The sequence below is a fragment of the Purpureocillium takamizusanense genome, chromosome 11 (assembly GCF_022605165.1).
Source record: "Purpureocillium takamizusanense chromosome 11, complete sequence".
Taxonomy (NCBI): Eukaryota; Fungi; Ascomycota; class Sordariomycetes; order Hypocreales; family Ophiocordycipitaceae; genus Purpureocillium; species Purpureocillium takamizusanense.
This window is the reverse complement of record NC_063078.1, coordinates 970,671-992,920: the sequence shown is the minus strand read 5'-3', so window position 1 is coordinate 992,920 and position 22,250 is coordinate 970,671. Positions and strand designations below refer to the sequence as shown.

At 57.4% G+C, this 22,250-nt stretch overlaps 9 protein-coding genes across 9 annotated transcripts; 7 read left to right on the top strand and 2 right to left on the bottom strand.

Annotated features, from left to right (window-relative positions):
• The first annotated feature begins 4 nt into the window (after positions 1–4).
• On the top strand, positions 5–1,890 carry tlg2 (t-SNARE affecting a late Golgi compartment protein 2). The gene is made up of 3 exons (XM_047991922.1): positions 5–334; positions 406–959; positions 1,022–1,890. The coding sequence occupies exons 1-3, from the start codon at positions 312–314 to the stop codon at positions 1,486–1,488; spliced, it is 1,044 nt and encodes a 347-aa protein (XP_047847935.1). The 5' UTR covers positions 5–311; the 3' UTR covers positions 1,489–1,890.
• On the bottom strand, positions 895–4,664 carry JDV02_010196 (uncharacterized protein). Its single transcript, XM_047991921.1, has one exon. It carries the CDS (start codon positions 4,446–4,448, stop codon positions 1,695–1,697), a length of 2,754 nt encoding a protein of 917 aa, XP_047847934.1. The 5' UTR covers positions 4,449–4,664; the 3' UTR covers positions 895–1,694.
• A 103-nt stretch (positions 4,665–4,767) lies between these two features.
• Positions 4,768–5,442, top strand: JDV02_010195 (uncharacterized protein; the record flags this gene model as incomplete). Its single annotated transcript, XM_047991920.1, has 4 exons — positions 4,768–4,889; positions 5,020–5,104; positions 5,163–5,223; positions 5,275–5,442. 4 exons carry the CDS (start codon positions 4,768–4,770, stop codon positions 5,334–5,336), a joined length of 330 nt encoding a protein of 109 aa, XP_047847933.1. The 3' UTR covers positions 5,337–5,442.
• Positions 5,443–5,506: 64 nt separating this feature from the next.
• Positions 5,507–6,740, bottom strand: clc1 (Clathrin light chain). The gene is made up of 3 exons (XM_047991919.1): positions 6,526–6,740; positions 6,251–6,462; positions 5,507–6,193 (listed from the first exon to the last, which is right to left on the bottom strand). Exons 1-3 carry the CDS (start codon positions 6,566–6,568, stop codon positions 5,735–5,737), a joined length of 714 nt encoding a protein of 237 aa, XP_047847932.1. The 5' UTR covers positions 6,569–6,740; the 3' UTR covers positions 5,507–5,734.
• A 190-nt stretch (positions 6,741–6,930) lies between these two features.
• Positions 6,931–8,867, top strand: JDV02_010193 (uncharacterized protein). Its single transcript, XM_047991918.1, has 4 exons — positions 6,931–7,435; positions 7,502–7,593; positions 7,682–7,882; positions 7,933–8,867. The coding sequence occupies exons 1-4, from the start codon at positions 7,338–7,340 to the stop codon at positions 8,712–8,714; spliced, it is 1,173 nt and encodes a 390-aa protein (XP_047847931.1). The 5' UTR covers positions 6,931–7,337; the 3' UTR covers positions 8,715–8,867.
• A 536-nt stretch (positions 8,868–9,403) lies between these two features.
• On the top strand, positions 9,404–12,437 carry MDL1 (ATP-binding cassette permease mdl1). Its single transcript, XM_047991917.1, has one exon. The coding sequence runs from the start codon at positions 9,623–9,625 to the stop codon at positions 12,020–12,022; it is 2,400 nt and encodes a 799-aa protein (XP_047847930.1). The 5' UTR covers positions 9,404–9,622; the 3' UTR covers positions 12,023–12,437.
• A 149-nt stretch (positions 12,438–12,586) lies between these two features.
• JDV02_010191 (Acylglycerol lipase) lies at positions 12,587–14,585 on the top strand. Its single transcript, XM_047991916.1, has 3 exons — positions 12,587–12,908; positions 12,982–14,364; positions 14,477–14,585. The coding sequence occupies exons 1-2, from the start codon at positions 12,843–12,845 to the stop codon at positions 13,858–13,860; spliced, it is 945 nt and encodes a 314-aa protein (XP_047847929.1). The 5' UTR covers positions 12,587–12,842; the 3' UTR covers positions 13,861–14,364; positions 14,477–14,585.
• Positions 14,586–15,097: 512 nt separating this feature from the next.
• JDV02_010190 (uncharacterized protein) lies at positions 15,098–17,364 on the top strand. The gene is made up of 2 exons (XM_047991915.1): positions 15,098–15,498; positions 15,634–17,364. The coding sequence occupies exon 2, from the start codon at positions 15,761–15,763 to the stop codon at positions 17,159–17,161; it is 1,401 nt and encodes a 466-aa protein (XP_047847928.1). The 5' UTR covers positions 15,098–15,498; positions 15,634–15,760; the 3' UTR covers positions 17,162–17,364.
• A 1,501-nt stretch (positions 17,365–18,865) lies between these two features.
• Positions 18,866–22,220, top strand: GLG2 (Glycogenin glucosyltransferase). The gene is made up of 10 exons (XM_047991914.1): positions 18,866–19,181; positions 19,264–19,291; positions 19,395–19,501; positions 19,590–20,174; positions 20,243–20,465; positions 20,541–20,640; positions 20,705–20,979; positions 21,034–21,458; positions 21,534–21,623; positions 21,699–22,220. The coding sequence occupies exons 1-10, from the start codon at positions 19,137–19,139 to the stop codon at positions 21,831–21,833; spliced, it is 2,013 nt and encodes a 670-aa protein (XP_047847927.1). The 5' UTR covers positions 18,866–19,136; the 3' UTR covers positions 21,834–22,220.
• The last annotated feature ends 30 nt before the right edge of the window (positions 22,221–22,250 follow it).

Below are 22,250 nucleotides of genomic sequence, written 5' to 3'. Positions count from 1 at the left end.
AAGACACATGGGCACCTCAGCTCGCAGCCACCTGCAAGGTCCACCTCAGCCATCAGTGCTCGCCATCGGTGCTCACAGTGGAGTGCCCCGTGAAGGTACCTTAGGTACTTCGTAGGCCCGTACAGATCTGCCTTCACCCGCCGACTGTCCAACTATCCACCCATTCCACCGACCTCCAGACAACGACGATAGCTTCCCAGACTCGCGCGAAGCTGCCACGAGTAGCACCTTCAACCAGCATTGGCTCCCGACCTAACGTCGACGCCCGGCTTTGCTCCTGACTACTGCGACGCGCCTCTCTTGCGTCCGCCATGTGGCGGGATCGCACTAATCTGTACGTCGACACCCGCTGGTTCCTCGGCCGTTGGCCTGCGCTCTGGCTGACAATTTGAATCTCCTCCGCAGCTACATCTCCTACCGACAGTCGTATGCGCATCATCCCAAACAGCGCAGCGGGTACGGAGGAGGCGGCGCATCGGGCTCGGGGCCCTACTCAGATGCCTACTCGAGCGGCAGCTATGCGCAGGAGGACCGGCGCGGGCTGCTCTCAAGCGGCGCCTTCGAGGACGATGGCGACGCTGTGATCGAGATGGACCTGCTGCCACCGCGCTGGGCCGACATCTCGGACGAGATCACCGAGCTTCTTGCGGACATTGCGACAAAGGGCCAGAGGCTGGAGAAGCTGCACCAGAAACATGTTCTACCGGGCTTCAACGACGACGAGGCCAAGAGGGCAGAGGAGTCTCAGATCGAGAAGCTCACCCAGGAGATCACAAAGGGCTTCCATCAGTGCCATCGCTGCATCCAACGCGTCGAGCAGATGGTGCGTGAGTCCAAACAGTCGGGCACTATCACAAGAGCCGAGGAGACTATGGCCAAGAACATTCAAATATCCCTAGCGACAAGGGTACAGGAAGCAAGCGCCAACTTTCGCAAGAAGCAGAGCGCTTATCTCAAAAGTGTGTTTTCACCCTTAGCAGGCTGACTACCCTCCACATCGCTGACCTTGTTCGCCTTTTAGAGCTTCGAGATATGGGAGGTCTCGGCACGTTCAGTCCTGCTGAGAGGTCATCGACACCGCAGCCCGGATCGTACCTAGACCCGTCACTACAGGAGTCGGACGCCGATCGCTCGTTCTCCCAGTCCACGCTGCAGGCAGCTACGAAACAGAAGATGCTCCATTCTAATGACGCCGCAATCGCTCAACGAGAACGCGAAATCGAGGACATTGCGCAGGGCATCATCGAATTGTCTGATCTCTTCCGAGACCTGCAAACAATGGTCATCGACCAAGGAACCATGCTGGATAGGATTGACTATAACGTTGAACGAATGAATGAGGACGTCAAGGGAGCTGACAAGGAGCTGAAGGTTGCGTCAGGGTATCAACGAAGAACGACCAAGAGGAAGATCATACTGCTTCTCATTCTCATCATTGTCGGGCTTTTCATCCTTCTTCTGATCAAGCCCAAGAAGAAAGACTCTTGAGCGAGGCCGGGACTACTTGCGACAATAGTGTCATGTCGCGGTCCACGGGACCGCAGCTATAGAGTGTACATATATGGTGTCACGAAATGTGACTTAGCCGCGGGAGCTCGGAGTCTTGGGTGTTTTGGGTATACAAACATCATGTATGAGTGTTTGCTTCTGCACTTTTCGTGTACAAGCCACAGAAACTAAGATATGTGGTGCCATTATCCTTCCTCTTCGTCCCGTTGCCTCTTGTCAAATGCTTTGCCGAATAATATGGGGTATCGTTTCCACAGCCTAGGTTTCTGTCGCTCAAGCTCTCGTTCCAGGTCTGGCAAGCTAGGCATGACCTCCTCGCCCCAAGCCTCGTCCACCAATCGCTTCAAATTCTCAATTGACAGTTCATTGACGTCTCTTGAACGGTCCCTGCGCCGCCCAGGGACCTGAGCGAGTGCAATGCGGGATATGACGGCCTTCCGCAGCACTTGCATGTCGATCAAAACCCCCTGGTCTCGCAAAAGTGCGAGTAGATGCACACCACAGGCAACGTCGAAATCCAATGTTCCTGGGCACCTGATGTTAAGTAAGGAGGGTCCGGTGGGCTGCGAAGCCAATGTGTGATCGAAACCCCAACGGACAATGGCACGCTGCAACCGTGCGTCAAAAATGAGTTGTACGGGGTGCTCCCGATGCGAGAACGGTAGGTCTGCGGGGATGTCCTCTTTCCCGCCGGAGTACGTGGAACGAGATTCCACCATTCTACTTTGGCTTTGCCTGCCGTAGCAATTCTGATTGCCGAAGCTCTCATCGGGTTCCATCTCCAGTTGATTATTGGCAACGTCTTCGGTGGGAGCTTTAGCCCAGTCCGAGTTTGGCGATAGATTGCAGTCCTGCTGCTGCATTCTCTTGCCCTGCCGGACGACCATGCTCTCAACCGAGCCTGAGCCTCTTGTTTCGTTGGGCGACGACGATCTTGTCATTGTCTTGTCATCCTCTGCCTTTGCGTCGCTTGGGAGGTTGTGCGATTTCCGTGGTCTTGAGGGAGCAAGAGGCACCTCGTCCACGGCTGTTGCAGGGAGATCCTCAACATGTACCGGAATCAACCCACCGTAGGGCGGCGTGTAAATTTGTACGATCTCCAAGCAGAGTTGCTCTAGTTCCTCAAAACGGCCAGTCCGTCCCAAGTTATAGAGAAGGACTCTCCAATATCTTGTCGGAATCGCGACGTCATGGCAGGCTATGCGGCGTGTGATGTCGATGGCTTGGTTGAGTGGTGAATTGGGGTCGACAGGAGCGTTGGGTTGTCTTCGGCGGGCATGCTTCGGAGGATGCCAACTGAGGCCAACAAAAAGACGCTCCAGGAGCTGCGTGGCATTACTCTGAGCCATTTGCACCCTTAGTGCGTCCATGCGGTCTAAGACGAGTCGTGTCTGACCCATCCGGCGCTTAGAGAATTCGCTGCGTAACAATGAGTTGAGACGCCGCGAGGATTGCCCAGATTCGATGGCCCATTCGATACGCTGCAGCAGCCGTTCTCGTTGCCAATCGCCTTGACGGACGGCGGCGGCCAGTAGCAGTTGCCGTGTCTCCACATCTTCAAACTCATCTGGGTGAATATCACACGACAGTAAATCGCTGAGCAGCTCATCCTCTCCTTGCCTGGCAAAGAACACCAGCGCCTTGCAATACGCCTGGGAAGATATTTCTATCCCAAGTCTCTCAGTCTGAGCGATACGACCTGCAACGTCCTTGGCGTTCGGCTCGCGCAGCGCAAGCGACTGAAGCGATCTGGGCCCAACGATTTTCAAGCCAAGCCTATGAACAAGGTTGATGGCGAATTCGACAGACGTCCATGTGCTGGCAAACCACTTAGCCACTAGGGCGTCGCTGTAATGGCCTGGATGGTGTTCGTGGTCCATGGTCGCCGCTGGCTCGGCAGACCTTATTGCGTTTGTACGACAACCGGAGCCTCTGAGTCCTGCTGTGGCTAGCTCTTGTGCCGTCAGTTCAATTAAGGGATGGTATCTGGCAAGAAAACGGAGGAAGTGGCGTGATTTCGAGTCTGGACCAGGAAGATCATTGAACAAGATGAGCTTCTTGCGCCATGTGCGAGCAAGCTTCGACTGGCCAGACGCAAACAAGGTGGGTATGATATAATCGTAGAGTCCTCGTTCCGTGCTGGAGACGTAAATCGTCGTCAAAGTGCTCTGAATCTGCGGAGTGGGGTCAATGACGAAACTTGAGAGCAAAGCACCGAAGACTTCTGTTCCAGGTGGAAGTGTTGAAGCCAAATGCAGATGCCATCGTACAGCGTCATCATATCGCCCTTTGTCGAGAAAGTAATGAATGACCTTCATGTACAGATCTGACCATCGAAACCCGTATTCGAGATACAACTGATGAGCCACAGTAGCGAGCGTAGCAATGCGCTTGTCGCTGAGCAACGCAGCTGATAGGACCTCGTCGCGAAGAGCATCAGCGTCGGGCCCAGTGAAGATCTTCAGCAACCCCTGGTCCCGCATCGATTCGAATTTGCTCCAAACGCGGTTATGACTGGGGTCCCGGGGGTACAAAGCGGGTTTGCGTTCATGAATTCCAACATCTGCCGGGTGTGCTTCGCCATGGCTCAGCGTCTTCGTATTGACATCGTCTTTGGTCGCGGCGTGCGTGACGTCCGTTCCAAAACCTCCGTTCCTCCGGGCGCTACCCTGCCTAGTCCCGTCTGTGTTCCATATTGGCGGCTGTGCCAACGCGTCCCGGTGGTCTGGCGACTCCCAGCTTCGCGGGCCACTACTTTGGTATGGCGACCGGTGGGATATCGATCGGGCGGTCGAAGCGATGGGCGCAACGCGAGAATGTGCTAGGGCAGCGCCGCCGCGACCGAATAGTACGCTGAGGCAGTTTTTTAAGGACGCTTTAGTGTCTAGGCAAAAGGCCGAGCGAGGTTGCCGTCGAAGGGGTTGCAAGCTCTTTCGCATTCCCAAGTCTGCCAGTGTTGGCTGCCGTGCTATACCGTCTCACCGCATTGGATCGGCCGGTCGGGTGAGAAGCAAACCGGCCTGCGCTTGCTGATTAATGAGAGTAATCCGGACGCTAAAATCATTCACAGAGACGCATTCGTGGTAGTTCTGCCGTCTGTCTTGCGAGGTACTGAGGCAGCATTACAGATGTCGAGAGCTAATAAAGGTTCGAGGGGGCGGGCCGGTGCTCAATGGGGTTGTAGGGGATGGTGGAGCAGCATAGAGATTCAGCCAGCCGTCCGGGCTGCTGAGTCATCATGCACCAACTCCAATCAGAATGGCCTCATTTCTGCGTCCGAACTGGTTCGGCATCCTCGGTCACCACGTCTCGTCAATCCATCGGGCACATACGACAACCGCAATTCCGCATCCTCCGCCGCACACAACTCTCAGAATGGGGTAAGTTGAAAGCATTCTCAGGCTGACCACACGATACCGGACGCGCCGCCGCGCCGCCTCAATGGCGATTCCGGGCAGCCGTCGGCGCAACAGCCCACCAAGTGACCTCAAAAGCTGACACTACCTGCAGCCTCGTCGACGCCAAGAACAAGGTGCCTGAGCACCAGCGCTACTACCAGCAGGCTTATAGGGCGCACACCCGCCTCTGGAAGATTGTACGGCCGCATTGGTGACCTCCGAGATGTCCCGTCCGAGTACTGACTCGAACTACAGGGCTCCCGCAGCCGCTGGTACATGACGCCCTACCTCGTTGTCCTTTGGGGTGGCTTCGGAGGTTCGTAACCACTTTCTGGAATAGAGTGTTAGGATACTGACTTGTCGGTAGCCGCCATGTACGCCGCTGGACGCAAGATTACCGGCCACAACACTTGGTTCGGCAAGGACTAAGCTGGGCCGCAGCAGACTGATGGCGAGGTACTCTGTGCCGCACAAATCGCGGCGGATGTGCGACTATATTGTTCTATAGAGCGGACACAATAAAACCTCTCGTGGTTCTTTCGTTTTCTTCGACGTCTTGCAGGCCTCTTGCGGTCAGCTGCGCCTTCTCTCCGAGTTGAGGCCATATGCGGTGTGCTCACGATTAGCTACGGATTACCGAATCACGAACAGTCAGCGCAAGTCAATCACGATACTAAACGTTGTCTGTGTCTCCGTGCCTCCAATACAATACATGGCGGATTCTCCGTACACCAGCTTATCACCCCACTTGATTCTTCTGGTGGGGGGCTTCCTGCTCACGAGTACACCCGTACGTTCGTGCTTGCAACATCTGAAAACCGCACTACTCAGTAGCCTGTGGCACCGGGAGCCTTCTCATCCTTTCGTAGGCTAGTCAGCATCTCGCGGAAGCGTTCCTTTCCAGACCCCGCCGCACCACCTCTGGTGCCTTTGCCGCTGACATCAACGAGCTTCGCAATGCGATCCCAGCTCGTTCCTCCCGACACTGTATCCTCCTGATTGGCCAAAAATTGCTCTGCATCCTTGCGTGTCTGCGCAATACCCTTCTCCTTTTTGGAGTTGTAGTTTTCGTAAAAGTCGTCAATATTCTGCTGCGCTTCCTTGATCGTCTCTTGCCGTTGCGCGGCGAACTGCTCGGCTCTCTTGGCGATTTGCGCATCTCGACGCTCTCTCCATTCCTTGATGACCTCGGGCTCTGCCTCGTCCTCTGCGCGTGCTTGGTAGCCCGAGTTGTAGCTCACGGATGGACCTGTGATGGACGTAGCGCCGGGAGCGCCAAGTGTGCCCTGCGTGAACCTCGCGTCAAAACAATGTCACAAGACCGGCCATGTATTGATACGTACGGCAGAAGGGCTGGCAAGATCGGGGAATTGAGACTCGAATGTAGATTGGGCGGCATCTCCTTGGGCGAGGAGGTCATCGCCAGGCTCTCCGAGCGCCGCCACATCATCGCTCGTTACGAATTGTTGTGCATCGTCACCCAAAACGGCCTTTTCACGGGCGAGAAAGTCGTCGGCGGATGGCTCGGCGGAAGGGTCCTTGATGTCGGTTTGCGCTGCCGGGTGTTTCAATCAGTACCCAAGGCCAAGTTGTCACTGGTGCTAGGTAGCAGGCTTACCTCCAGAATCAAAATCCTCGAGCGAGGGGAATCGGTCAGCCATCGTGGCTCTGTTCTGTTCGGATCACCTGGAAGCGCGCGCGTGAGGGAATAGAGGATGCCAGGAGAGATCCGGCCACTGGTGATGTTGGAGGCGGTCCGTTGCCGTTGTTGCACAGCAGCGCTGACCCGCTAGGTGACTGCGACGACGTATCCGCCACGGGGGTGGGTCTTCGAATCTTGCCGGGCGGTCACCAGTTCCCCTGAGCGGGGCGCTGTAAGCTTCTACAGTCGGTGGAAGGGAGCTCTGTAATGCTCAAAAGCCGAATGCCTTTATCGGGGCGCTCTGTGCATCAACCCGGTATACAGCGATAAAAGCATGCGCGGTTGGTCCCACCTCATTTGCTGAATCGTGAGCTACATGAGATCCATACGAAGTATGCAGCACAGCCTTAACCTTGTTGACCAGAAGAGCTCTCCTCGCTGCCTTTTCAAGATCCACGTCAGACCAACGCACTTGACAACTGGGTGGTATCGTAACAAGGCTTGCGTCGGTTAGTGTATCTAGGGGTCTTCTGCCTGGCGCGACTCGTGGCTGGTCAAGACAATCGACCGCAGCAAGGCCACGTCGCGAAGCTAAGCTCTGTGAGACCCTGACGAAAGCCGAGTCATCGTGTCACGCCGTGTCGCCTTCTCGTCGGTCCCTACATATACACGTCTTTGCGCTCAGCTCATCCCTTCAAGGGACTGGCACGGGCGAAACGTTGACTGGAGGAGCGCCTCGAAACCTTGGTTGTGCTCATTACCTCAAGCCAGCAGGCAGCTGATTCAACATGGCTTACAATGACGATTCTGTGTTGGCCCGGCTCTCTTCATTGAATGAAAGCCACGACAGTATTGCCACTGCAGCTCAATGGATCATGTTTCACCGGTAAGAAGCGTAAGGCCCGAGGTTCTGAGACGTTACTGTCGCTAACTACAGCTCGTCGGCATTCAGGAGGCACGCAGACCGCACGGTGCAGTTGTGGATGCAGCGGCTCAAGGACTCATCTAGCACCAAGCGCCTGAGCCTCGTGTATCTCGCAAACGGTACGTCCGCCTTCGATAATGTGGACTGCATGTCAAGATTTCTTGGATAGACTTGAACCATTATCTCGCTAACCTCCTTCGTTACCAGAGGTCGTCCAGCAGTCAAGAATACGACATAAGGAAGATTTTGTTATTGCATTTTCGCCCGTCGTTGCCGAAGCCACGGCCATCGCTTACAAGGGCGCTCCCGCCGAGATACAGGCCAAACTTCGGCGCGTGATTGATGTCTGGAAGGACAGGACTATTTTCGAAGCGCCTATCCAAGCCGCAATCGAATCCAGACTCGATGGTATGGAAATTTCATATCTGGACACGTAAAGTTCCTAACAAGATATATAGAGCTTGACAGATCACGTGGTACCGCCAAACCAGGGTTTACAGGGTCACCTTTTGGGGGAGGCTCATCAGTTCCAAGCGAGTTCGCACCTCTGGTGACTGCTCATCAAAAGGTAGCAAAGCTCAGTGATCCGTTGAAAGGGACGATTGCTTCCGCAAACCAAGAATACGACAAGCAGACGGACCCCAACACAGCCGTTCCCTCCGCCCCGGTGTACGCTGCTCGACTAAATGGCCTCCTGAAGACGCTCGCCAATGCCGAGAGCGCGGTGGCGGAATGCGTCAAAGCCCGTGAGGGGCTCGTCTCAGGCCTAGAGAAGCTGTTGGAAGCTAACAGAACGGCCCTGGAGAGCGACAAGTCCACGGTTGAAGAGTTCAGGAAGCGAAAGACGGAGATTGAGGAAAAGAAGCAGCAGGTCGAACTGGCTATTATGCGTGCGCTGGGGCCAGCGGAGGGTAACGGCTCACCCGAGGAGGGTGGAATAACAAGCCCACCACCCGAGCCGGACCGACCAGAGATGGAAGCCTTGACACCGCCCTCGATGGATGAGGAACCTGCGGTGATTGCAGAGCCATCTGCTCGAGAAGATGGTTCGTCTGCGCCAGCCACCGCGGCGGAATTGTCGGTGTCCCCCGTCGATACCCCACCGTCGTATCACTCGGTCCCAATCTCGACTAATGGATCCAACAAGAGGCGACGAGTGGATGATTCTGGAGAGTTCCCTGACCTCGGCGGCGACGATGAGATAGATGCAGACGTTGCTGCAATGCTCAAAGAGCAGTGAGACTCACAAGGGACTTGCAAATGGAGGAAGGGGGAAGGATCTAGCCAGTCGTGTTACTTCAAGCTGCTCAACGTGCGCAAACGTGGCACAGTTTATTCAGACACGAATGTACCATAAGCTGTATCGTCTTTGTTACTATTATCATCATCATCATCATCATCATCACTGCTTGAGACTTGGTGATGATTGCGCACTGTCTGGGATGTGGTATCGTTGCCGATTTCTGAGGGCCAAACCCGTCGTCACATGCAAGACCTGGGGACCGCATGTGGGGGACTCGGGGCACTTTGTTGAGGAAACACTGGAAGCCCAAAAACGATGGCCCCAAACCGGCGGTGGTGGGACGCAGCGTCTGCACCACGGTGCAGCGTCGCTCTCTGCGAAGCTTGTGTTGCCTACTAAGTTACATGCTCGAGTAGTTGGCCTTTTCTGGGCGACGTCCCGCAATGGACGGGCATTATGTGTGGTGGGAAGTTAGTACCTGCTCACTTGGTACAGGTAATGTCAGGTACCTTAGTACTAGGTACTTTGTAGTGCTGCCTCTACTGCTGCTACGATTGAAAATAATGTGTTCGCATCGGGGCCGCTGCGCAAGGCAATTCCGACCCGAGGCCGACCTCTGGGACGGAGGTGGACTCATTGGGGCAGGCGCCCACCCCCGATTTTTTTTTTCTGGGCCGCCGCAAGCAGCTCGCAAGCAGCAAAAGCACTAACGGCCTTCACCTGCGCCCATCCACCCCCAAGCTCGTGTCTGAGGAAATGCCGCGATGATGACTTCATCCCACGCTGCGCAAATTTGAACACTTCTTCCATACCTCGTTCGCGCACGACCTCCTCCGAATCACCACTCGCGGGACTTTCGACGATGCGACGTTCGGCATTCGCTCCTTAGCGCAACGTCATTCAAAATGGTGTCGGGCGTGGCGCGCCGAGCGCTGCAGCCCCGACTCTCGGGCCTCCCACCCGCCTTCGCGCGGCCGATAGCAACTCCCTTCGTCTCCCGCTGCCGTCCGCAGGCCGGGCGGACCGAACAATCGCCGTTACAGAACACGCGAGGCCTGTGGTACACACTTTCCGGACGTGGACAGCCTCTGCCGGCCTTTCCGCTGTCCATCATCCGACAAGCGCAGTCGCCGTCAACCCCCAGTGCCGGCCTCGTCGGACCCAAGTCAACGACAACGCGATGGTTCTCACAAACGACTCCCGCGGCGCAAGATCCCCGGCTCAAGGCAGACGAGGAGTCCACGGAGCCAGCACAACAGCCGCCGAGGCAAGAAGCTCCCGATGAGGTCACCGAACAAGAGTTCAAGAAGAGCGACCGGGCCACCCAAGCTGCCCAGGTCAACCTCGCTGCCAAGTTGTCCAAGGAGGGCAAGCAGCAGAGCAAAGCTGGCTTCGCGGAGATTTGGAGGCTCATAAAGGTGGCACGGCCTGAGATCCGGTGGCTCGGTATTGCATTCGTCTTCCTCGTCATCTCCTCCAGTGTCACAATGTCCATTCCCTTCTCGGTAGGCCGAATCCTAGACCTCGCTACCAAGGGCGAGGACGAAGACATCCGCCTGTTTGGCTTTACGATGAAGCAGTTCTTCATGGGCCTCGCCGCAGTCTTGACCCTCGGCGCCATGGCCAACTTCGGCAGAGTCATCCTCCTGCGCATCGTTGGCGAGAGAGTCGTCGCGCGGCTCCGCTCCCAGCTCTATAGGCGCACATATGTCCAGGACGCCGAGTTTTTCGACGCCAACCGCGTCGGTGACCTCATCTCACGACTCAGCTCTGACACGGTGATCGTCGGCAAGTCAGTCACCCAGAACTTGAGCGACGGTCTTCGAGCTCTCTTCAGCGGCGGCGCCGGGTTCGCGATCATGGTCTGGACCAGCCCAAAGCTCACTGGACTCCTGCTCCTCATGTTCCCTCCGATTGCAATCGGCGCAGTCTTCTACGGACGGGCCATCCGCAACATCAGCAGGGCGATCCAGAAGAACCTCGGAACGTTGACCAAGATTGCCGAAGAGCGCTTGGGCAACATCAAAACCAGTCAGGCTTTCGTCGGAGAGGTTCAAGAAGTTGGCCGGTACAACAAGCAGATCCGGCGCATCTTTGCCTTGGGCAAGAAAGAGTCACTCATCGCCGCCACTTTTTTTGCTTCAACGGGATGGGCCGGGAACATGACTATCCTGGCCATGCTCGTCGTCGGAGGCAGCTTTGTGCGATCTGGGGCCATGAGCCTCGGAGACTTGACTTCGTTCATGATGTACACAGCGTTTGCCGGCTCTAGTCTTTTTGGTCTTTCTGGGTTCTACTCAGAACTCATGAAAGGTGTGGGGGCGGCAAGCCGACTATTCGAGCTGCAGGACCGCCGACCCGGCATCCACCAGACCGTGGGAAAGCCAGTTAAATCCGCCCAGGGCCCTATTCGATTCGACAACGTCAGCTTCGCCTACCCTACCCGGCCGGCTGTCAAGATTTTCAACGGGCTTAATTTTGAGATACCGTCGGGGAGCAACGTGTGCGTCGTGGGACCATCTGGTGGTGGCAAATCAACAGTAGCGTCCTTGCTGCTGCGGTTCTACAATCCAATTTCGGGCTCCATCACGATCAATGGGGTTGACATTTCCGAGATGAACGTCAAGTCGCTAAGAAGACGCATTGGCATGGTCTCTCAGGAACCGGTCCTCTTCTCGGGGACCATCGCCGAGAACATTGCCTATGGAAAGCCGGCGGCGTCCCGCATGGAAATCATCTCGGCGGCGCGAAGAGCGAACTGCAACTTCATCAGCGATCTCCCTGACGGCCTAGAGACGCAAGTGGGCGCGAGAGGGTCGCAGCTTTCGGGTGGGCAGAAGCAGCGCATCGCCATCGCGCGGGCGCTGCTCAAGGACCCGGATATTCTGATACTTGACGAGGCCACGTCTGCGCTGGACGCCGAGTCTGAGACGCTGGTCAACGAGGCTTTGGCTGGCCTGCTGCGTGGTCACAACACCACGATCTCGATTGCGCACCGGCTGTCAACGATTAAGCGTTCGGACCAGATCATCGTCCTCAACAACGAGGGCAAGGTGGCCGAGATTGGCAGCTACGCACAGCTTGCAGCCAACCGAGAGAGTGCCTTCAGCAAGCTCATGGAGTGGCAGATGAGCGGAGGCGAGATTCCCGAAAAGAGAGGCTCGGAAAAAGGTGCTCACATCACCGAGGCCGAGGAGCTGGAGCAAGACCTCGCGCAAGAGGAGGACGCGGAGCCGCAGGAAGAGCGCCGCGACAACGGCGACAAGGAGGCGTCGCACGTACCGGCTAACCATGGTCGGCCTTGAGGGGCCTACGGGACGCGCGCACGCATGACGACGATTGACAGCGCCATTGGTGCAGGATTCCATGTTTATTTGTACATCTAGTGTCATACTTTTTTTGTGTAGTTTGGGTCGGGGTTGTCAACCTCCGGGTCGAGTACTCTGCAGACAACTCCACTCGAGATTCGATAGACGGTGGCGGGCGGCGCGACATGCGTGAATAACAGGAGATGCGCCGGGTAGTAGCGGAGCAAGTCCTTGCCAAGGGGAAGTGTAGGCAACCATGGGTAGGTTACTCGCGTGGTAGATCTGGAGCAAAGGGTTGAAATAGATGCGGCGAGAGAAAACCACGAATAGACTCCGGCGGTGCTTCGCGGCCTGGCGAATACAAACAGGGTACGTACTTGGTAGGGTTGTGAGAATGAGATTGAATTGCGGCGCGTCGACCACGTTGAAATCACATGTCGGCAGCATGGATGTCGCATCGGTGAGGCGCGCGGGTCCAGGGAAGCCGCGCCCACGAGCCAGCCGGGGGGGGGTGTACTTGGTGACATGCCTGGGTTGCCGTGCCGAAACATGAACATTTCACACAATCGCCCTTCTTCACCTACTCGCACCACCACTCACGGTGTCATCATCAGCACCGCTGGCAACTGCAACCGTTTGTGGCCTTGTCTGAAGCCACTGAAGCATTTATCAGTGGCGAATTGCGCCCCTTCTCTTCTCTCACCCAACTCCCTCTTCCCTCCAGGCATCCACCCAGCCGCGACAACAAGGCGGGCCGCCTGGCAGAGCAACAATATCAAAATCGTCAGCGAGCGCCAGCAGAGAGCCCACAGCGAGCATGGCGACGGCTACGGAGGGGTCGTTCAAGCATGGCGATGCCAGCTTCTACGCCAAGACCTGGACGGTGAGCGGTCCGCGGGAGACGTCCCCTTCCTGTGTTGTGTGAGCTGCATCTGATACACTGCGTCTCACATCAGCCCGAGGGCTCGATCAAGGCCAAGCTCGTCTTCGTGCACGGCTTCAGCGAGCACATCAACCGCTACAATGACTTCTTCCCCCTACTGGCTGCGCGCGGCATTCAGGTCTTCTCGTGGGACCAGCGCGGCTGGGGCCGCACCGTCACCAAGCCGTCGGAGCGCGGCCTGACGGGGCCGACGCCGCTGGTCATCGGCGACGTCGCCGCCTTTGTGCGCGACAAGCTGGCCGCCGGTGCCGGGGGCGAGGGCCCGCCGCCGCCGCTGTTCGTCATGGGCCACTCCATGGGCGGCGGCGAGGTGCTGACCATGGCGGGCGACTCGCAGTACGCCGAGCTGGTCGACCAGGTGCGAGGATGGATCGTCGAGTGTCCCTTGGTCGGCTTCACCAAGGGCGAAGAGCCCAGCAGCATCAAGGTCTTCGCCGGGCGTCTCGTCGGCCGCCTGCTGCCCAGGCAACAGATGAAGCACGTCGTGCCGCCTGAGCACCTCAGCAGAGACCCGGCCATTGTTGAGTCGGTGCGCAACGACCCGCTGTGCCACAACACGGGCACGCTCGAGGGCCTGGCATCGTTGCTGGATCGAACGACGCTACTGTCGTCGGGCCAGGTCCGGCTGGGGCGGCAGGTGCGCAGCTTGCTGCTCGCGCACGGTACCGCCGACCAGGTCAGCAGCTTCGACGCAGCCAAGCAGTTCATGGAGCGGCAGAGCGGCGTCGAGGACAAGACTTGCAAGTCGTACGATGGCGCCTACCACCAGCTGCATGCGGACCACTGCAAGGACGAGTTCTCCACGGACTTGGTGGACTGGATCCTCGCGCGGTGCGACGGGAACGGCGCTCAGGGCGAGGAGCCGTCGCCGCCGCCAGGATCTAAGCTGTAAAGTCTGGTCACGGGAAGCTCGCATGGCCATGGCGGGGCTCTGGGAGGGTGAGACGGAGACGGGGGGAAAGGTGCCTGAACGTGCATGAGGCGAGTTGACGTTTTGGACTCGAGAGATCGGACACCACATGTAATGCTATAATGCGATTTCGACGTCTCCACAGTGGATCTGCCTCTGCAGCCGTACCGCTTGCTCTTCGCTTGCTGTGATGCGATATCTCGACTTCATAGTGGGAGTAGTCAACGTGCAGGAGACTTGGCTCAGCAAACGCACTGAATAGCGTCAAGAAGCGTGGAAGAGCCGCCGGTTTGCCAATGTTGACAAGCCCGCACACTCGTCGAAAGCCGACGAACAGAGGGGGAGGCGATGAAAAGCCAGGAAACCCGGGGCAGTTTACAGTTTTGTTTCATTTTGTTTCGTTTCGACCGGCTGCCTTCCACTTACTTGACTACGAGCGGGTTGGTCTGGGTTGGCTTGCTCAGCAAACGCGAGTTCGCAGGATGTGTGCGTACGTCCTTTGTTCGTGCCCCGTAGTCCTGACAGCGAATGGCGGGAGTGGGGAGAGAATCTTACACCATATTACACCATACTGCTCTGCCCGATTCTGACAACTAAGTTAGTCTATTCCGTGTTACCAAGCCCGCTTGCCTGTGCCGCACATGCCGCTTGCGAGGCCTCCGTTCACCCAACCCACCCGCAGCGACCACGTTGGCGGTCAGAAGACGGGGGGGGAGGGGGCCTTGGGCCACATTAGTACGTACACGCTTGACACGCTCCAGAAACCCTTATCAGTTACCGACCAACTTGACTTTTGCCTGTAGGCCGACGGGGTGACCCTAGCCAACGACTTTTGCAAGGGACAAGCGTCGGGAGAATAATGACTCTACGACTTGCCCTAATAAAAACGGTTCGCACTTGCAAAGGGCTCCTCACACTTTGATTGCACAGGTTGGAACGGCCGCCCTCTTTCTTGGCAGCGGTGCGGTGTCTGATTCGTCACGTTGGATCGCCATGACTGTCCGCCGTTACCTAGCACCTAGCAGCATCGTCACAAACATGTAGGTACCAAGGTTAGTATTTTCTTTTTACTCCATCCATCACCCATGAATCCTGCAGACGGCGCGCGGCATCTGATCGGGCCACTGCCATGCCTCTCGCGCACGATTCTATTCCGGTGAGACAATCTCACGTGAGTAAATGATCGCGGGACTTGCCTGCCGCCGTAATTCTTCATAACTTAGGTAGGTACCTACGGGCGGGCATTCCTGCCTCCGTAGCACCTTCCGTACTGAATTGTAAGGTACAGCATCCAGTGTTAGTACGCTGCCGTCGACACAACGGACTCCCAACAAGCAGGCCCAAGACCGCCGCCCCCCACCGACTTTTTTGCCTCAAAACCCCACCCACACCCATCGCCAATACATTGTACAACCAGGGCGCTAAAGGCAGATACCAACGCACCTCATCCTGGCTCGGGTGCTTATCCATTTCATGCCCTCTTCGCCCCAGAGTCGGAGACTTTCAGGTTTGGGTTCGCACTGGACGCTCGGCAGCTGGGTCGAGACTTTGCCCGACCAACCGGCTTCCGCGACAGCTACTCAAAGGCTTCCCGCCTTCCATCGTTTCCGAGCGACATACGTACGTACTACGAAGTGACCCAGTCTCCGCCCTTATTAGATCGATCGAGCAGGGGCAGGCTCCTCTTCATCCCATCTTTCCCCGGTGCAACCCTGAGCATCCCAGCTCGCACTTCTCCACCCACTAACTTAGTAGGAGCGTCGTCGTCTCACCTCCAAGCTTAAGCTTATATTGCTCCTCGCCCTCGTCGGGGATTTCCCGCCCATCCTCTCTTTTTACGCGCGGAGACAAGGTCGATTTTGCTCGCGAAAGCACAGGCGACATGACGCCCGACGCCAGCAACACCATCACTCACCACCCCTCCGTGTTCCATCTGCAGCACCTCTCGCCAAGCCGCGGCAGCTCTCGTTCCCCAGCCCGCCGCAATGCCTCGAGTACCGCGGTAGAGGCTGTGGCACCGTCGCCTGAAGCAAACGACGCCGTCGAACGTCACCCGTCGCACGCCTCCGATGTCGAGAGCCAAGTGACGGCCGCCTTCAACTCGCGCATCCCGCGCCTCAGCGTGGAGAGTGATCCGTACGGCCTGTCCTCGTCGTACAAGACCGACTCGGACCTGGACCAGATCAAGGCCAACTCGTCCCGTAAGCGGGATGGTTCCCGCGGGTGCGGTCCCGTCGCAGTCCTCCCACCCTCGGACAAGGGCAACAAGACGGGGCCCAAACGCGACGTGCGGAAGCTCCGCGGCTTCTACGAGAACCAGAATGCCGCCATCGAGCGCATGCTCAAGTCGGTAGAAGAGCACAGGGCCGACGCACGCCAGGAGCAGGGCGACGACCAGCTCAAGTTCCGCATTGCCATTTACGGCTCACTCGTCGCAAACATCATCCTCGCGGGTCTTCAGCTTTATGCTGCCATCTCCTCGGGCTCACTGTCGCTGTTCACCACCATGGCGGACGCGATATTCGACCCTCTCAGCACCTTGACCCTCATCTTTTCGAACCGCGCCATCAAGCGAGTCGACCCCCGCCGCTTTCCCGCTGGCAAGGCCCGCCTCGAGACGGTGGGAAACATTGTGTTTTGCTTTCTCATGACGTCGGTGTCCCTCATCATCATTGCATTCGCGGCGCAGGAGCTTGCCGGAGGGCACGGGGACAAGGGATTCCACCTGCCGTCCATCATTTCCGTCTGCGTGGCCTTCCTTACCAAGTTCAGCCTGTTCCTGTACTGTTGGTCCATCAAGGACAAGTACAGTCAGGTCGGCATCCTGTGGCAGGACCACCGCAACGACCTACTGGTCAACAGTTTCGGTATCCTCACGTCCGTGGGCGGCGCCAAGCTGGAATGGTGGATCGATCCTATGGGTGCCATCTTGCTGTCGCTACTCATCTCGGGAGTCTGGCTGCACACGGCGTTTGGCGAGTTCATGCTACTCGTGGGCGTGGTGGCGTCGGTGGACACACAGCAGCTCATCACGTACGTCTGCCTGACGCACTCGCCCGCGGTGCAGGGCATCGACACGGTCCGGGTGTACCACTCGGGACCGCGCCTCATTGCCGAGGTGGACATCGTCATGGACCCCTCGGGCACGTTGAGAGACACGCACGACGTGGCCGAGGAGCTGCAGTTCAAGCTCGAAAGCCTGCCGGATATCGAGCGGGCGTACGTGCATATCGACTATGAAACCACACACAAGCCGGAGCACGCGTATAAGAAGGATTTGTAGGGAGGTCGGTAAAGAGTCTAGCAGGCGAGCGATTTTGGTTTTATGAGACGCGCCTTTTTCATCTTGCGAAACAGAATATGATGGCGTTCATGGGAACCAACTCAACTTTCTACACAGGAGTAAACGTCTCTCTGGTAGATATTCGAATCCATATCTCTTGTATAACATAGAACAATTCCCACCATGAACACTTTATACATGACAGTGCGGACCGGTCACCAGTCTTGGCCAACTCAGCCTGCCTGAAGAGCACTCACTGGAGTGATGTTGCGTAGTGATGTGATCAGAAAACCTGATGGATCGGTTCGATGATGCCGCCGCGGGCGGATGCTGGCTGTTTCCTATGACGCAGATGACGATCATTTTTATGCGTGCTGCGGGGGCTGGTGCACAGACGGCGGAGGACTGGGCGCATCCTGGGGATCACGCGGTGAACCGAGATCAACGAGGCCGGCCAGACGCTAGATCCTTGTCGTCGCCGTGTTGGGGGTGGGGAAATCGAGCTAGGTATACCTGCCTGATTGAGTACCTGGGTATTGTCTTGCATGTCTATGCCGCAGCAGCTGTTACTAGGGGCATGAAGAAGCCAGCCCGGTTACGATCGAGGGCGGAACGCAGGAGCGGAATGGGATGCTTCTCCACCTTATTGAGCATCCGAGACGAACCACCGCATTTCGTACGTTGTATACCAGCTTAACTAGTAGATGTACGCTCTGCCAACCATGACGACCGCCTGCAGGTCACCATCCGTGGATCTTTAGGTTGGCTTGGGATGCTGCCAAGGCTGGGGGGAGCTTGCGAGCATGGCATGGCACGATGGAGGGGAGGGTTTCTTGGAGCACGCGCTGTGGCAAGTGGCGACCCCGTTGGTCGGCGGCCCCCCCCCCTTCCCTGCCCCGGCCTCCGTGGAGGCCTTGAGACCTCCTCCGTACTGGAAGTAGTTACTAACTTGCTTCGTACCGCTGACCTGGTGTGCACGATATGCTCGTCTTGGCTCTTCGACACTGGACTCTCGCGGGAGGCTTGAATGGAGGCCTGCCCTGTCACTGCAGAGGGGGCGGTCATGGGCCTCGCCCCGACAACGACACATGCCAATGCTCGGCTCAGCCTTGTCCGTCGCTGTTGGCACTGCAAATGCAATCCCTTTTTTGTTTTTTAACCATTGTAACCCGCGAGCTGGGTCTGGTCCGGTCCCCACCGTCAATCGCGCAATGGTGGTGGGAGAGCACCTGGTGGAGTCTGGACACAGGACGGGCTCAGGGCCCAGCGACCCCCTCCAGCTCCATCTTGATCCCTGCAACTGCCATTGATGAGGTTCCATCGTGCAGTGAAGTACTACCGCACGGAGCTGGACGTCTGCGGAGGTGCCAACTTAGGTACCTGGAGTGATGGGGTGCTTCCATCACCCACCAGAGTGACGTCGTGAGGGGCCACCCCAGCACCGACGGTACAGTACCTACCTACCTACCTTACCTAGTAAGTTAGTACTTGTGGCGTCGGGTGTCTTTTGACAGGGCAAGAGCGGTACACCCTTTAAAGCCAAGGTACCTCGGGTACTGCGTGCATCAGCACGGAGTTGAAAGTACCTTACCGACCTGGAGCTACCTTTACCTAGTACAGTACCTTAGTACCACAGCTATAGCTGTTGCTGTTGCTATGCAGCTCCTGGCGCCGCCTCCAGTCCTTGCTTCATCTCCTCCTTCACGCCGCCCGCCGTCCTCACCCCGGCATCTGCCCACCGTTTCCCGCCACCGTCTTTGTGCCTTTGATTACTTCGTAGACGTCTTGTCGACCATCCACGGACTGCTCCGCCGCCTCTTCTTCTCCGCTGCGCTGCGCTGCTGAGGGAGCCAAGACTGTCGCTACGACCACTTCGCGCTTCTCCCCCTCCCCTCCCCATGGCCCGCGATCCAAGGTGATATACTGGCCGGACTTTGTGCGGCGGACAACGGCGCCGACAAGGTCGCATCAGGAAATGGCCACCACGGCAGCGGCCGGCGGCGAGCAGGTCTACGCGACGGTATGTTGTTGCTCGTCGAATCTTCGTCCTCGTCCCTCGAGGCCGTCTCACTTGGACTTCACTGACACTCTGTCGTCACCAGCTTCTACTTAGCGACTCGTATCTCCCAGGTGCGTAGTGCCGCTGCTGCTGCATGCACATGTAGCCACTGCCCTCGCAGTTGCCAATCGTCAAGCAAGCGTTCGCGTCTCTAACAACAGGGTTGCGTCGCAGGTGCTCTCGTTCTCGCGCACTCTCTTCGCGATGCTGGCACCTCGAGAAAGCTCGCCGTCCTCGTCACCCTTGACGCGGTCTCGGTCGACGCCATTACACAGCTTCAGGTGAGTGCGCCCCCTTTCGCCGCCATGCAGGCAAGCGCCATGGCGCACCGCAGCTAACGTCGGTCACGCGTGTGCCGTGCCTCCCTAGGCGGTCTACGATTATATCCTGCCCGTGTCGCGGATACGCAACGAGCAGCCCGCAAATTTGTACCTGATGAACCGCGCCGACCTGCACTCGGCCTTCACCAAGATCAACCTCTGGAAGCAGACTCAGTTCTCCAAGATTGTCTACATCGATTCCGACGTCGTCGCCTACCGCGCCCCCGATGAGCTCTTCGACTTGCCTCACGCCTTCTCCGCGGCCCCCGATATCGGCTGGCCTGATCTCTTCAACACTGGCGTCATGGTCCTGATGCCCAACATGGGCGACTTTTACGCCATGTTGGCCATGGCAGAGAGGGGCATTTCCTTTGACGGAGCCGATCAGGGTCTGCTCAATATGCACTTCGGACGGGGCTACAATCGACTGTCCTTCACTTACAACGTCACTCCCTCGGCCCACTATCAGTATGTGCCTGCTTATCGACACTTTCAGTCAGCTATCAACATGGTGCACTTTATCGGCGCCAACAAGCCGTGGTTCTCTGGCCGCAATGCTCCCCATGGCAATGCACCTTACGACGAGATGGTTGGCAGGTGGTGGGCTGTCTATGATCGTCATTACCGAGTGCCGGTAAGTATCTCCCGGCGCACGTGTGCAGCTGCACGCACAGATATTGACTTGACTGTTTCCTTTGAAAGGAAATATCCGTGGAGCCGACACATCAGCAGCATCCTGCCGCGCTTGTGCAGTACTTCACCAAGGGCGAGTTTCAACCCAAGGTTATTGTCACTCAACCCAGTCCCACCGGAGACATCCCGGAACCGAAAGAACGAGGCACTGTTGACAACTCTCAAACCCATGGTACTACTAGCAGCTCTCAGGCTTCGGCGACAGGACATCTGCACGATGCGTCCGCGTCTGGTAGTGCAGAGCCTTTGCCCCCTTTATGCGACCCTCCCGGCATTGCCAGGACGATCGTTACTGAGGCTCCCGTAGGGCAACACCCGGCTCAGGCGGCAATCAGGGCGCCCTCTCAGGTTCCCCAGCCTGGGGTTGAGCCAACCCCTGTGCCCATGAACAGTTGGGACGCTCAATGGTCAGTCTTCTCAACTCCATGCACCAATATTGCGAGCTTTTGTTGACATGGCTCTTTCGACCAGGCAACCGCCTCCAGCGGACTCAAGACCTGAGGCTTTAAACTTCCCCTCGACGCATTATGAGATGTCCAGAGATGTAAAGCCCTTTGTTCCCCCCGCGCGATACCCGAGCCCGCCGAAGAACATGTGGTACGAGGTTCCCCAAGAGCCGCCACAGACGCAGCCACTTCGGCCCATCTTCCCCTGGGAAGCTAAGCAGCCCAAGCCGTCGAGGGCATTTGCGAGTGATGGTCCGGAGACCACCGAGGCTGCACAACAATCATCGGATGGCATCGCGGGTGAGCCTGGCACTGCTGCAGGCGTCGGCACCTCAACTGAGACGTCTTCTTTAGTGCCATCCGCCTCGGAAGGAGCCCCAGGGAAGTCGCAATCCAACCTGACGCCGGCTGCCAACGTCATGCCCGCGGATCCCTGGACCTCGTTCCCACGGCTTAATGCATGGGACGATGTTCCAGGAATCGGCCGCTACGTTGAAGGTCTCCAAAAGCATCGTCGAGTCAGGAGCCAAGGAGCCACCGCCGCTTCCGGTGGGGTTCTCAGTCCAGTTTCCAGCGGTACAGATCGCGGAGAAGCGAAACTGCATACCTTTAAACTGACTGACTTCCCCAGCGAAGTAGAGCGGCCGAGCTTGCCGGTGACTCCCGCGCCAATCCGGCGCCCATCGTTTTGGGGTGACGATGCACCGGAAGCAGGGGCCGCTGGCTCAAGGGACCAGCATCTTCCCGAGGCTCCTGGCGTGCCGGCCCAGGCTGAATGGGTATGTGTGCATGGCAGACGATGGAGTCCTGCAGACTGCCCGTGCAACCTTACTAACCTAGTTCGCCACCTCAAGGACCCAGCTGAGCAGCTCCAGAAGCTCGCGAAGCAGCAGTCCGAGGCGCTTCTGCGCAAACTTGGCAGCGATGAGGGGCCCGAGGGCGAAGTGAGTCGCGAGATACCCTCGAGGCCGCTACCTTTCGGGTCTGAGACCGCCAAGTCACCTACTTATGTCGCGCAGGCACCGCCAACGAGCGTCTTGAGCCCGCGCCCAGTCAAGGAGACTTCACCGCCCGCCCTGGAGCCGGCTGCAGAGGAGGAGTCTGAGACCGCAGGCGGAGCAAGTACATACGGTCTGTCAGATTTGCAGACGTAGTCGGAACGAGGATCAAGAAAGTAGTGGTAGTGGAGGCTCACGTCCTTTGAACCGCATTGCGAGGTTTTGTAGCGCTCAGATGAATTTTGGTAGCTCGGCTGTTTTATTTGCTGTCCATGCCTCCATTTTTTGTTATTTGGAACTTTTTCTCTCTGGCCATTGCTCTGTCGCCTGTCTGTTTTTGCTCTTTATGTCAGTCAGCGGGGCCACGGGTGCTCCGATGCGGGCGGGCTCAGCAACGGCAACTGTACTATATCAGAACCGAACTCTCCATGTTTGCCTATAATTATCGTCATTTTGCGCTCTTGCACACCCGCTTGGGTCGACTTGTGTTTCTCTGCGGTACTTGTTGATGTATGTATTTTGGCGAAACCCTGGCACAGCGACTTGTCGAATTGGTGTGTGTCATGGCATAGA